Genomic DNA, 14,544 nt, shown 5'->3' on the forward strand with positions numbered 1-14,544 from the left:
CCTACTACATGGGTATAAATCTCAACTTTGGTCATTTATTTCTCTCTCAAGTTCCAGATGTTGTACGGAATATACAGTGTATGGCAACTAGCTGGCAGTCAGTTTCAGTGAAGTGGGATCCACCCAAAAAGGCCAATGGAATAATTACACATTATTTGATAACAGCTGAACAGAATTCCACAAAAGTCTCTGCCCACGATCACATGTATACTTTCATAAAGCTCCTGGCCAATACTTCCTATATCTTCAAAGTAAGAGCTTCAACCTCAGCTGGCGAAGGGGATGAAAGCACCTGCAATGTCAGTACACTGCCGGAAGCAGGTAACTACTGTGAAACACATAACTATTCGTGGACAACATCATGCATTCGCTGATGGCACTTGTAATCTTTATAGCACATTTATCTAAGATGTAATAGGCATGTTACATATGCTTACTTTTCCAACCCACGTCATACCTGAGAACCTACTGTGAAATACATTGGCCCTACTCCACAACCTTGGGATATTGAAAGGAGGGGAAAGAGAGAGAGTCTGCTTTACTCTGTTTCAAACAACATTAAAATCTCTGACTTATGCAATTATACTTTAACATAATTCAAAAGATGGGAGGCATGAATATATGAACGTGTGTATATTCTGGGATTCTGGAGACTTCCCTGAACTCTGTGGCTACTCTGGCTGTGGGATCAGTGTTGTCTTCATCTACTTCCTTCTCTATGTACTAGCATTTGTCTGTTACGTTATTCGAATAAAATTGTCCAAATCATTATGCTCTAGTCTAAAAGAGAAAACTCATGCTTTCCCTAAAAGAGCTCCATCCTTTGTCAACATCTCCTTCATCCTCCTTTCCCTGTCAGTCTACCTGCATATGTAAATTAAACCTTTGTTTCCTGATAAGTCACTTCCCTGGATGTCCACTCTTATGAGGACTATGGTTATTGGCACTCTTTTTTTTCAACCTGTGGTCCATCCAGATCCTCTGTCTTGGAAATACCTGCCAACCTTCCCCCTCGTTTGAGCATCTCATTTTTGCACTTGTTTCTCTTCTTGAGATCAGGAGCTTGAAGACTGGTCTGTGGCATCTCTGAAGGCAGCATCCAGTTCACGCTTTCCTGCTTAGTGTCCAGTGCACTGTTCCTTCTGACTGTGGTGTTGTCCCACTCCAGGCACAGCTGCTCTCCAGCAACACCATTCTGAAACCTCAAAGCATGTCATCCTCCAGGAAGAATCCTAGCACAGGGAAGAGTCCACTGTTTGTTTCTCTAAAATGCTGGCTGCTGAATATTGCTTGCAAAAAAAAATTCTAGTTTGTTCAGCTATAAGTTTATCTTCCACAACTGTCCTGAATGCTCCATAATGTTTTATTCATTATTTGTTTCTACTCTACCATTTTTCTTTTTTCCTTTACTTAGGAATAAATTCATTTATTTTTTAAAACATTCTATTTTTTAAAAATTTATTTAAGGTTTACAAATTTGATATATTTCACATAGACAGATTTAGGGACAGAGTGATACTTGCCATCCTATCCTTGCTGCCACCCACATTCCCAACCGTCCTTCTCCTCCTCCTTCCATTCCCTCTCTTAATTATAGCAATGATCTGATATCAATTTACTTTATACTCATAAAATTAATGCTACATTAAGTAAAGAGTTCAACAAATAGTAAGAAGAAAAAACACTTTCTCGACAGTAGAGACAAGGGCTATAAACAATCATTGAAACCCAAAATGTCAATTTCACTCCTACACATTACATTTTTGATAATCTTTTAGTCACCACAGATCAAGTGGAACATACGGTATTTGTCTTTCATGAACTAGCTTATTTCACAAAATGTAATGGTTTCCATTTGCATCCATTTTGTTGCAAAAGACAGGCTTTCATTCTTTTTTATGGCTGAGTAGTATTCCATAGTTTATATGTGCCATAATTTCTTTATCCATTCATCAACTGATGGATATCTAGAGTGATTTCCTATCTTAGCTATCGTGAATTGAACTGCAATAAACATAGTAGAACAGATTTGCTGATTTCATTACCCTTGGGTAGATACCCAGCAGTGGGATGGCTGGGAAATGCGTGTTTTCCGCTTTCTGAGGTACCTTATCCTGTCTTCCACAATGGCTGTACTAGTTTACTTTCCCACCAACAGCGGATTAGGGTGACTATTTCCATGCATTTTCGCCAGTGTTTATAGTTTGTTGATGTCTCTAGGAGAGCCATTCTAACTGAGGTGAGGAAAAACCTCATTGTAGTTTCTATTTGCATTTCCCTGATGGCTAGTGATCCTGAGCATGTTTTCATGTGTGTGTGGGCCATTTGAATTTTCCCTGTTGAAAAATGCCTGTTCAAGTCCTTTGTCCACTTGTTCACTGGATTGTTGTTGTTGAGTTTCTTGAGCTCTTTATAGATGCTGTATATTAACCCTTTTTCAGTTGCATGGTTTGCAAATATTTTCTCCCATTCTGTCGGCTATGCTATCAATTTTCATAGCAAAATTATTTTAATTAAGATTAACTCATAAAAAACATAAGTATTAATTGCTGATTCGAAATGTTTAGCTATCTTTTCATGTTTAAAACTAAGTTTTGGAAGGTAGGCATTTGTCTTCATGGGTATGATACCTGCAATCCGCACTGGAGTGCCTTGCCTAATTCCTGGCTCTCTACTCCAGCTGTCTGCTGTTGCAGATTCTGGGAGGCAGCATTGATGAATCAAGTAATTAGGTTTCTGCTACCAGCTTGGGAAACCTCGATTAATTACCCAGCTTCCAGGCTCAGCTTCTCTGTCCTCTTTTTTTGCAGGCATTTGAGGGAGTGAACCAGTGGATGAATAGGAACTCCCTCCCTGTCTTTCTCTCTTTCTTTGTGTGTCTCTGCCTGTTAAATAAAATAAATTTGTCTGTTAAATATTTAAAAATAAATTTTTAGGTCTAATATATAATTATATTTATGACTAAAATACTTATTAGATAATTTGTCTTTTATACGGGTTCACATGAGTTGTTTGTTGATTAAAAGTTACTAACAACTGGGAATTCATTGTTCAGGATAGAAATATTTATAGCTGTTACAAATTTCTAATTTATGGTAGTCTAAGATTAGTCACAGTGTATAGCCAGCTCTGAGTTACTGACTCCTTATTTATTTTTGATACTGCTGGTATCTGACCTTAACATTCCTTTCAGGAATTATTGGGTATTTTTTTTTTCAGTGTAAATTTGCTTGTATCATGAGGAGCTAAACATACATCATGATGATTGAATTTATGAGATTAGTGTTTGGTGCCTAAATTGGTGCTGCTGTCAAAAACACATTGGGATAGGACAGCAGAGAAGAAAGTTCCCAAACCCAGTAATTTTAGTAACATCTTAGCCCAAAATATATCATAAATACCAACAAAAATAATGAAGCCAATCCATGTGCATGTAAGAGTTACATTCATGCAAATATTTATATTCTTATCAAATCGAACATACTCTTCTTGTAGAAGATAATTTTATAATTTGGGTTTATTCAAAACTTTTCCATGTTCCATAATTTTGAATCAGAAGGAAAAATGAGCTACGTGATTCAGCTATTGAAGGAAAGTAAAATGTATGGTGGTGGTTTTAGGAATGTCCTTCTCGGCACCGATTTCTTTATTAGCTCTCTGTTCAATGGAAGGTTATCAGGCATGTGCAGGAAGCGACTGGAAATCCACTGAGATTGCAACTATAGTCATGGTACCATATGAGAACCTGGCAATGTACTAATTTTCCCTGATTTTAACTATTCTCTTTCCTTTACTATCCTTGGACTGAATAAAAGCATACATGTGAACTCTCAGTATTGTTCTGCAAAGCTTTGACCCCTTCCTAAACATATTTAAGAAAGGTATTTGTCACACACTTGGAGATCCCTATTGTGTAGATCACCCTAGGCAGTGTAGGGATTAGTTGGCAAGCTATGATTATGACTAAATCTGATCTCCAATTACTGACTCATTTTTAAAAGAAAATCCTTATAAAATTTAGAATAATTCAAAGCATTTTCATATCCTACTTAGTAAGTTGAATGTGAGTGGTTGAAAGTGTTTTTCATTATTTCAAAATATCAACCTAAGTCACAAATTCACTTTACCTTTGTTTGCCTCCCACTTACATTGCTCTCCTCACTCATGCTCTGAATTGAAGAGCAGTCATAAAACTGGGAAACTATATGATAACATTTGTTCTTAAGCAAATAAATTACCTTGTTAATAGCATAATAGACCTGCAAGAAGTAGCTATTAGCATTGCTACTGATTGAAATTCAAATATTTTATAAAATAGCTTTCATGCAGATCTCATTAAGTAGAATAATCTTCAGCATGGAAATAAGTATCATTTTATATGTCTCATTTTTGCTGTGAACAGATGACCAATGTTTATTCATTTATTGTATGTTACGTACACCCAAGTCTGAGTGGCAGATGGCATTGACATTCTCTATCTTGCTTATACAAATAACTACTGTTCTCATCAAAACATTTCCATTGCATATAAAACAATTAAATATCACGCTATATAATACATTCAGTTCTATAGCTTGAAGAGTGAGTCAAAAAGGAATTCAGGAGAAATATCTTTCAAGTCTTTATTGAATTAGAAGAATGTCAGTTGCATGCTACTTATTGGTAGCTTTAGAAATGCTTTATAAGAGAGGCTTAATTCTAGTAGCTAATTGGAAACGTGAGATGATACTTGTCTTTAACCTTGAATTTCATGGGCAGGTACACTGCCATGTACTTAGATTGATATCAATCAATAAAATATTCAAGGTCTATAAACATTCTATCTTGTTCCTCAGTATTTTATGAGAAACTATCATTTCTAAATAACAAAAGAAGTTCTTTCTACTTGCAGAATCTTAGAGAGTGGAGTTAAGGAAATCAGATTACTGATGGCCTAAAGCATTCATGGTAAGGTACCCTGTGGTGCCAATATTATTCATAGAACTAGTGAGCTCAAAAGATAGGGAAAAGTTAATAGATGTTCAAATACAAAGAGAGAACAAATAGGGAAGAAGGGAAAGTGGTACAAATGTTTGGGCTGGGATGGAAGCCTGACTGGAATAGAAGATATTTCATTGGGAAGATTATAGACAAGATGGTTGGAAAACTGAAATAGACCCCATTCTGTTCTTAGTTTTGCATGACTGTCACAAAAGTTTGAATATGGTATAATGGAAAATTAGACACTGCTAAATTCAGAGTAGGAAACAGCACGAGTAATCTTTTCTTAAATAGAGATTGTTATACTCTGGTTTCTCTTCAGATCGTATAAATCTTTCACCTTAAATAGGGATTGTTTTGGGCCATTTTCGTAAATACTGAAGTAATTTCTTTTGATATGGCATGATTTGTTCGTTTCATATATTTACCGAACCTCTCAAACCACAAAGAATAAACTCCACACACAAATCAGTGGCCCAATAAGGCCTTTTTTTAACCCAGAATTTTTTTCCCATTTTTTGTCACCCCATTCACCCTCTTGAGACTGATGCTCAAATGCCATCTCTTCAAGTAGGATTTATGACTTGATTTTGAGCTTCTTCCCAGGTAGAATTTTCTGTCTCCTTTTCCTACTTTACTTTTTCTATTGTGTATATCATAGGTACAACTGTTGGTGGATCTGTCCTGATATATTGCATAATGAATAAGGACAGAGATTTTTCTTTTCACATCTATTTCAAGTACCCAGAAATCATTGGCATACAATGATTAAAAAAAAAAAAGTTATAAGGAGAGTTTCCAAGGTGGCAGAGTAGAGAGGGAGCTTACTGGTCTAGTCTAGGAGAAGATAGTTTTTAAAAAGTGGGAAAAGTGCAGTCTCAGGGAAGAGTTAGGGAGAAAATGGCAGAGGAAACTCTACACAAATTAGAGGGACATGGTGGACCTATGTGGAGGGCATGGATGCCCACAACTCAGGACCCTAGCATCCAAGAGCCTTGGCATCAGTGTTAGAGAGTGAAGTGAGTCCGGCGCTGCAGCTCACTAGGCTAATCCTCCGCCTTGCGGTGCCGGCACACCGGGTTCTAGTCCTGGTCGGGGCACCGGATTCTGTCCCAGTTGCCCCTCTTCCAGGCCAGCTCTCTGCTGTGGCCCGGGAGTGCAGTGGAGGATGGCCCAAGTACTTGGGCCCTGCACCCCTTGGGAGACCAGGATAAGTACCTGGCTCCTGCCATTGGATCAGCGCAGTGAGCCGGCTGCAATGTGCCAGCCACGGTGGCCATTGGAGGGTGAACCAACAGCAAAAGGAAGACCTTTCTCTCTCTCTCTCTCTCTCTCACTGTCCACTCTGCCTGTCCAAAAAAAAAAAAAAAAAAAAAAGTGAAGTGAGACCAGACTGAAGCAGGCCAAGCTACTGGTGATAAAGCTTCAGGAAGAGCCTAGAGGGAACCCAGCTTGGAGCCCTGTGGGGGATAGTTTACCTGCCAAAATAGGGGAGGAGGGGCCAGCACCGTGGCTCACTTAGTTAATGCTCTACCTGCAGCGCCGGCATCCCATATGTGCACCGGGTTCTTGTCCTGGCTGCTCCTCTTCTGATCCAGCTTTCTGCTGTAGCCAGGGAAAGCAGTAGAAGATGCCCCAAGTCCTTGGGCCCCTGCACCCACGTGGGAGACCAAGAAGAAGCACCTGGCTCCTGGCTTTGGATCAGCGCAGCGCTGGCTGTGGTGGCCATTTGTGGGGTGAACCAACAGAAGGAAGACCTTTCTGTCTCTGTCTAACTCTGTCAAAGAAAAAAAGGAGGAAAGAAAAAAAAAAGGAAGGACATGTTTCTCTCTCCCCAATCACCTGACAGCGGCGTCCTGTAAGAAGTCAATAGAATGGGTGTCATTTTGGACATACATAACAGCTGTGCCAGCTCTTGGCCATGCCTAGCAGAGTGGAGACTGCTGACTCTTGTGGGAAGAACAAACAGGGGACTGGGACCTTCATGACTGTGGGAGGCTTGTGTGCCAGGACTCCGGGAGGGGTGGACTAAGGCTGTGTTAGAGGACTCACAGTGTGATTGGGACTTTGGGCAGTCACTGTGGAAATCTCCACATGCTCAGGAATTCATGGTTACTTGGTGAGGGACATTGCTGGGACATCTGAGCTTACACTGAGGACTGCACAGATCATTTGTGTGGTCCTTGAGGTAGAGTGGACGAATGTTATACCCATTAGTGACTAGCATTCAGGCACTGGTCTCCTTTGTGGAAAGGAGCTCAGCTGAGTAGAATAAACTTCCATATGATTAAAAAAAAGAAAGAATTTACTGCACCAAACCTGAGTGTGGCACCTTAGACACCCCCTTCACTCTGGAGAACTGAACAGATCTCCCTGGCCACACCTACAACAGACCGATGGATACACACTGCAACCAGACACTCCATTTATCTACAGAGGAATAGTGCAAAGATAAAAGCCACCACAGCAAAAAAACTAAGAAGAAACAAAAGAGTATTTCCAAATTGCCAAATAACACACCAATTCAAGAAAGTAGAATAAGGAAGACAGCATGATGCCCCCAAAAGAACACAATACTTTGATACTAGATGGTAGAGATGATGAAATTCCAGAAATGGAATTAAAAAAATTGATCATAATTACCAGTAATCAGAAACAAATGCATGAGCTACCTAAATGTGTACATGACATGAAAGAATGTATCCCATGAAATTGAGATCTTAAAGGGAAATCTGAATGAAATGCAGAATTCAATAGAACAAATAAAGAATCCAGTGGAAAGCCTTAACAACAGAATCGGTGAAGCAGAAGAAAGAATATCCAACTTAGAAGACAAAGCATAGGAAATTATAAAGTAAAACTAAAAACAAAAAGAGGAGATTAGAAAAATAAAAAACACACTGTTAAGAATCTGCAGAATACTATCAAATGACCCAACATATGATGTTGAGGTTGATTCATTTTGGGAGTAACAGCGTGGTAGGGTCAAGAGGCGTGGAGTCACCACACAGACCCCGGGAGCCAGGTGAAAGCAGGCCTGAGGCAAGCAGCCTGCAGACTCATTTATTTCAGTTGCTACAGCAGCTTATATAGCCAAGGCAGCCAAGCAGGTCAAGGGGCCATCTATGCCCCAACCAATCAACCCTGTTGCCAGGCAGTTTCCAAAGCCATCCAAACACAGCCTGTTGCCAGGCAGGCTCTGTTGTCATGTGGTTTCTGAAACCATTCAATCACAGCCTGTTGTCAGTCAGGCTCTGCTATCACGTGGTTTCCAAAACCATCCAATCACAGCCTGTTGCCAGGCAGTTTCTGTTGCCAGTGACCATCTTGGCATGGCCTTCTCATTCCACCACAATATGGGTTTCACAAAGCAAAAGTTTTTAGTTTTGATAAAATCAGATCATTTTTTTATGGAATGTGATTGTGGTGTCAAGTTTGTCAAACCATAAATAATGAAGATTTATCCTTTGTGTTTTATCTAAACGTTGGTATTTTTACCATTTTTGTTTACATAAATGATCTGTCTTGAGTTAATTTTTGCATAGGACATTGGACTTAGGCCAAGGTTAATATATTGTCTGTCAGTATCCAATTGCTTCAGCAGCATTTGATGAAAGGCGCTCTCTTCATTGAATTGCTTTTTGCTTTCTGAACTTAAGTTTTTCTTTTAAAGTTTCATTTCATTTGCATCTTTGCTTGATATTACTACATAATGAAAATATGTTTAAAAATGATGCAAGCTTTGGCTAGATTTAAGTTAAAGATATTTTTTGCTAAGGAATCTTCAGATGTAAGTATTCGGTGCTTTCTCTAAGCCATCTGATCAAAACAAATGTACTTTTATTTCTTTACTTTGAAAGGTATTGGCATCTATTTGAATTAAACTCAGAAGTTTTAAAAAATAATCACAAGTTGTAATTTTTGAATGTGCACTTATTTATTTGAGAAGCAGGGAGAGAGGGAGGGAGGGAAGGAAAGAGAGTAAGAAGAGAGAGAGAGAGATTGGTTTTGTGTACATGAGCTGAGAAAGGATTTTAAGACTTAGGGTCAAGGTGTTTCTCTAACAGTGTTAGGCAGAGCCTTTGGGTCAAATGGCCTGTCTCCAGTTGCTTTAATTCTGAACTAGTCATTTGTAGACCTAGGACTTCAAACCTTCTTTATAGCATAATCCCCTCTGTTGTCCAACCTAAATTTTGATTCATGGTCTGTACCTGAAAATAGTCAACGTGTTTTATAATAAAGATGCTAATAAAACATCCACTGTTATATGGATGTGAACTATTCAAGAATTTCTATAGACCAAGAAAACATATTTAGCATTAATTGTTTAGAAATTCAAAGCCATTATCCCTGAGATGAAGCATTTTTGTGTTAATACAAATTACAATTTAAAACATGCGAAATTATAGGCACACCCCTACACATATACTTCTTACAGAACTGTCCTTGGTGAAACTTCACCTGCTGGGAGTCATGGGAAGTATTTTTTTTTAGACTATTGCTCTAGGTATCTTTGGAAAATCTATCGTCGTAGATTAAGGCTGTGTCACCGAGAAAATGTCAAGGTGAACCTGCAGACTTGGTTAAGTGTTTTCAGTATTTGAAGTTGGAACTGAAATGTGATATCAAATCAGTTGGAAAAAGTGCACTGCATTTATTTCTTGAGGGTAAAGCTGGTACCTACATGTGCACAAGCACTTCAGGGCACAAAGCTGATTGGCCTTGTCCCATGAGACTGCATGATCTGTTTGAAATTGATAAAGCATTCAGTTTGCTCTGTTTGATATTAAAAATTTTCTCATAGTATTGTCAAATTTTATCTTCATAGTTTCTTAAGAGATATATATTATCATAGTTTGTTAGAAAGAAGAGGTAGACTTACTTCACCCAGAAGAGACCTGGAATTTTATTTTATTATTAATATAAAGAAAACAAATTTTATGAGTTGCATAGGTATAGTTCCAAGAATACAACCACACTTCCCTTACTCTCCTGTCCCCTCTCCCCCCTCCCTCCCTTTTCTTCATCAGTCCTTGCAAAAACATAATTTTAATCCATTCTATATTCATAGGCTTAATCCATCACTAATCATAATATTCAACAAGTAAGAAGTAGGAAGACCACAGTTCTACAGGAGTATAAAAAGGGGCTAAAAACAATAATCATATTCCAAAATGACCACTTCATTCCTATACAATTTTGCATTCTATATGAATTGCCATGTGTCAGAGAAAACGTATGATATTTGTCTTTTCAAGACTGGCTTATTACACTGACCATAACAGTTTTCAATTGTTTCCATTCTTTCAAATGGCCGAGTAGTATTCCATACTGCATATATAACACATTTTTTTATCCAGTCATTAGTTAATGGACATCTGGGTTGATTCCATATGTTAGCTATTGTGAATTGGGCTGCAATAAACATGGGACTACAAAAACTCTTTCATATGCTGATTTAATTTCCTTTGGGTAAATTCCCAGGAGTAGGATGTTTGGGTAATACTGTATACCTATTTTCAGCTTTCTGAGGAATCGCCATACTGTCTTCCATACTGGTCATATTAGTTTCCATTCCTACCAGCAGTAGATTAGGGTACCTTTTCCTCATGTCCTTAACCAGCATGTATTTATTTTATTTTTGGATAATAGTCATTTTAACTGTGTAAGGTGATATCTCATTGTGGCTTTTTACTTTCATTTCCCTGATGGTTAGTGATCCTGAGTATTTTCTCATATGCCTGTTAGCCATTTGTATTTCATCCTTTGAAAATTGCTTGTTCATGTCTTGTTTCAGTTTCTTAACTGGATCATTTGTTTTGTTGTTTTGAGTTTCTTGAGTGCTTCATAGATCTGAGATATTAATTCTTTATCAGTTGCATCATTTGTAAAGATTTCCTCCCATTCTATGACCTGGAAATTTTGATTTTTCAAAGTACAAGCTTTCCTCTGATTAAGAATAATTCACAAATGTCTCTGTCTCTGACAATGACTATCTTCTTGTTTTCTTTTTTTTAACAGGCAGAGTGGACAGTGAGAGAGAGAGAGAAAGGTCTTCCTTTGCTGTTGGTTCACCCTCCAATGGCCGCCACGGCCAGCACGCTGCAGCCGGCACACTGTGTTGATCCGAAGGCAGGAGCCAGGTGCTTCTCCTGGTCTCCCATGGGGTTCAGGGCCCAAGCACTTGGGCCATCCTCCACTGCACTCCTGGGGCCATAGCAGAGAGCTGGCCTGGAAGAGGGGCAACCGGGACAGAATCCGGTGCCCCAACTGGGACTAGAACCCAGTGTGCTGGCGCCGCTAGGCGGAGGATTAGCCTATTGAGCCACGGTGCCGGCCGTTTTTTTTTTTTTTTTTTTTTTTTTTTAAGATTTATTTTATTTATTTGGAAGAGTTACAGATAGAGGTAGAGCTATATAGAGAGAGAGGTCTTTCATCCATTGGTTCACTCCTCAAATGGCTGCAATGGCCAGAGCTGAGCTGATCAGAAGCCAGGAGCCAGGGGCTTCTTCCAGGTCTCCCAAGTAGGTGCAGGGGCCCAAGGACTTGAACTACCTTCTACTGCTTTCCCAGGCCATAGCAGAGAGCTGGATGGGAAGTGGAGCAGCCAGGACTTGAACTGGCACCCATATGGGATGCCAGTGCTGCAGGCTAGGGCTTTAGTCCACTGCACCACAGTGTGGGGCCCTCTTCTTGTTTTTATGCTGTAACAAATCTCCGGGTGGATGATGCAGCTCACTCCAGTCAAGGTAGGCGTCTGAAGAGGAGACAGGTCTGTTTCTAAAACAGAGGTAGTGGAGTGTGCTAGCTTGAGTCTGTTCCTCTCATTAGAAAGCCGCTGATGCCATCTTGGGGAATTCCCCTTCAAAAGTGTTGCTCTCAAATACCACTAACGTATGAATTTGGAGATTAAATCCTCCAATATATGGACTTTAAGGGATATATTTAAATTGTAGAAATTACTGATTTCCATCTGCTGACAGTTTATTAAGTGTGTTTGCATCTATTTTCATGAGGGATATTAGTCTATAGTTCTTTTTTGTACTTTGTCTAGTTATTGTATAAGGGTAATACCTACACTACAGATATCAAGGGATATAATATACATAAATTATATGTCTTAGGTTAAATGGACTCATTCTTTAAAAAGTACAACTTCTATAGCTCACTAGTATGAAATACATCATTTGAATAGTCTTCTAAGTTTTAAAGACATTAAATTTATAATGTTTTTCTCAATCCCTTTGGGCTGCTGTAACAAAATACAATAAAACAGGTGGCTTATAAACAGCAGAAATTCATTTCTCACAGTTATGGAGACTGCGAAGTCCAAGATCAAAGTGCCAGCCAATTTGGTGAGAGCCCGTTTTTTAAAAATATTTATTTATTTATTTGAAAGTTAAGAGTTAGAAGGAGAGGGAGAGAAAGAGCCTCCATCCACTGGTTCACTCCCCAGATGGCCTAGCAGCTGGCACTGGGCCAGGCTGAAGCCAGGATCCAGGATCTAAAGCCATACTTGCAAATATTCTGTCATCTCATTGGTTATTAGATTTCAGCATATGACCTCTGGGGGAGCACCAGCTTTCTGACCATAGCAGTTTCTTTGGTGGTGCCTCTGGCTAGGAAATAGAGAATGCTTCTCTCTTCCTAGCAGATTGGGGTAGCTTTCCAGATTGCTCATTTGCCCTAGTTAATACCCAGGGAGAGAAATCCTCCTGACTGCCTGTGGGTGAGGGTCCTCAGGGGGCCTCCCAGTGACCTGGCTGGAGGAGAAAGGCTGCCTGTCTACCACTCCTGATGTATTCTGCACTGGCATCATGCTGGAGGCACCTTTGTTCTGCTAGCAAGACCGAAGTCTTGGCTACAGTGCCTGCTCCAACATCACTCTGTCAAGTATGCTGGGGGAGGTGGGTGCTCATTGCTGCTTAGTGCGGAAGAATGGGCCTCCAAATCAACATCTGTTGGCATAAAAGAAGTAGTAGGACCACAAGTCCTTCCCCCACCCCAACCGTAGTTTTTGGGTAGAAAACAAGTTATTTTCAGAAATTTTCTACATTGCTGAGCTGCACAGTTTTTTGTTGTGATTTTTTTCCTAGCTAGATAGAGCAGGTGTTTCTCTTTTTGTATGTTTGTTTATTTATTTGGCAGACACACACACACACAGAGAGAGAGAGAGAGAGAGAGAGAGAGAGAAAGAGAACTCCCTTTTGCAGGTCTACTCCTTAAGTGCCCACAGTGGTCAGGATTGGGCCAGCTCAAAGATGAGAGCCAGAAACTCAATCCAGGTCTCCACGTGGCTAGTAGAGAGTCAGTTACTTGTGCTAACACCAGGCAACAGGATATGCATTGGCAGAAATGCAGAATCAGGGTTCTAGAATCGAGTATTGAACCCAGAAATTCCTATTTGGAATATAAGTGATCCAACCAGTTTCTTAACTGCTAAGCCAAATGCCCACCCCATGAGAAAAAAAGGTTTTTGCTGTGGCATTTTTTTTTTTTGTCTGCAGTTTGGCATCTCCACATTGCTGATTTCTGGGATTTATGAAGCAAAAAAAAAATCTTCCTTCTTTCCTTCAACTTTCAATTTTTGCTTATTTCATATGAGGGTACTACAAAAAGTTCATGGAGAATACATACTCTGAAAAAATATTCAGAATTTTTAATTGTGAGAGAAATAGGGAGGAGTAGGGAAAGGGAAAAGTACATCTGATCTGTCCTCTTCCAAGCAGAAGTCCATCTCTGGGTGGATTTGTATTTTTAACATCAAGCACAATACTCTATCCATATATTCAAGATAAAATCATTTAAATAAAATCATGAACACATATAATGTACTGTGATTGGGACTATTGGGAAGACTATAATGAAGTAAATAGATTTCTTATGCTTTTACAATTTAGAGTTACAGAGTTTTAGGCCTTCATCGATCTCAGGAATAACCTCATTTAATCATATTATATTGCTGACATGGGAAATGATGTAGAGAGATTATCTACTTAGTTTGCAATAACTAATTATTAGCAAAAATATTATTAATTAGTATAAATCTGGAACTCTTTACTATTATCATGTCTCCCCTGCCTTAGAAATTGATTGGAATTAGAGTAGTTTTCTTCCATTATTTCACATATTATTTCTTTTTTTTTTTTTTTTTAATTTTTTTTTATTTTTGACAGGCAGAGTGGACAGTGAGAGAGAGACAGAGAGAGAAAGGTCTTCCTTTGCCGTTGGTTCACCCTCCAATGGCCGCCGCTGCAGCCGGCGCACCGCGCTGATCCGATGGCAGGAGCCAGGATCCAGGTGCTTTTTTTTCCTGGTCTCCCATGGGGTGCAGGGCCCAAGCACCTGGGCCATCCTCCACTGCACTCCCTGGCCATAGCAGAGAGCTGGCCTGGAAGAGGGGCAACCGGGACAGAATCCGGCGCCCCAACCGGGACTAGAACCCGGTGTGCCGGCGCCGCAAGGTGGAGGATTAGCCTATTGAGCCACGGCGCCGGCAATTTCTAACATATTTTCACTGACAAAAGTCACTGAGGGATGGAGAATTTCAGTTCCGTTTTAAGA

The 14,544-nt window shown here is 39.6% G+C and overlaps 1 protein-coding gene and 1 long non-coding RNA gene across 3 annotated transcripts in view; one reads left to right on the forward strand and one right to left on the reverse strand.

Annotated features, from left to right (window-relative positions):
• PTPRQ (protein tyrosine phosphatase receptor type Q) overlaps positions 1-14,544 on the forward strand; it is a 226,715-nt gene that overhangs the window by 86,093 nt on the left and 126,078 nt on the right. For both annotated transcript variants that reach the window (XM_089307499.1, XM_089307498.1), the window contains one exon: positions 52-321. In XM_089307499.1, the coding sequence (XP_089163625.1) occupies positions 52-321 (270 nt within the window). The remainder of the gene's footprint in view (positions 1-51; positions 322-14,544) is intronic.
• LOC149123551 (uncharacterized) overlaps positions 1-14,544 on the reverse strand; it is a 203,075-nt gene that overhangs the window by 16,125 nt on the left and 172,406 nt on the right. The gene's annotated exons all lie outside the window — the stretch shown is intronic.

The sequence above is a fragment of the Oryctolagus cuniculus genome, chromosome 11 (genome assembly GCF_051225735.1).
Source record: "Oryctolagus cuniculus isolate XC-2025 breed Fujian yellow rabbit chromosome 11, ASM5122573v1, whole genome shotgun sequence".
NCBI lineage: Eukaryota > Metazoa > Chordata > Mammalia > Lagomorpha > Leporidae > Oryctolagus > Oryctolagus cuniculus.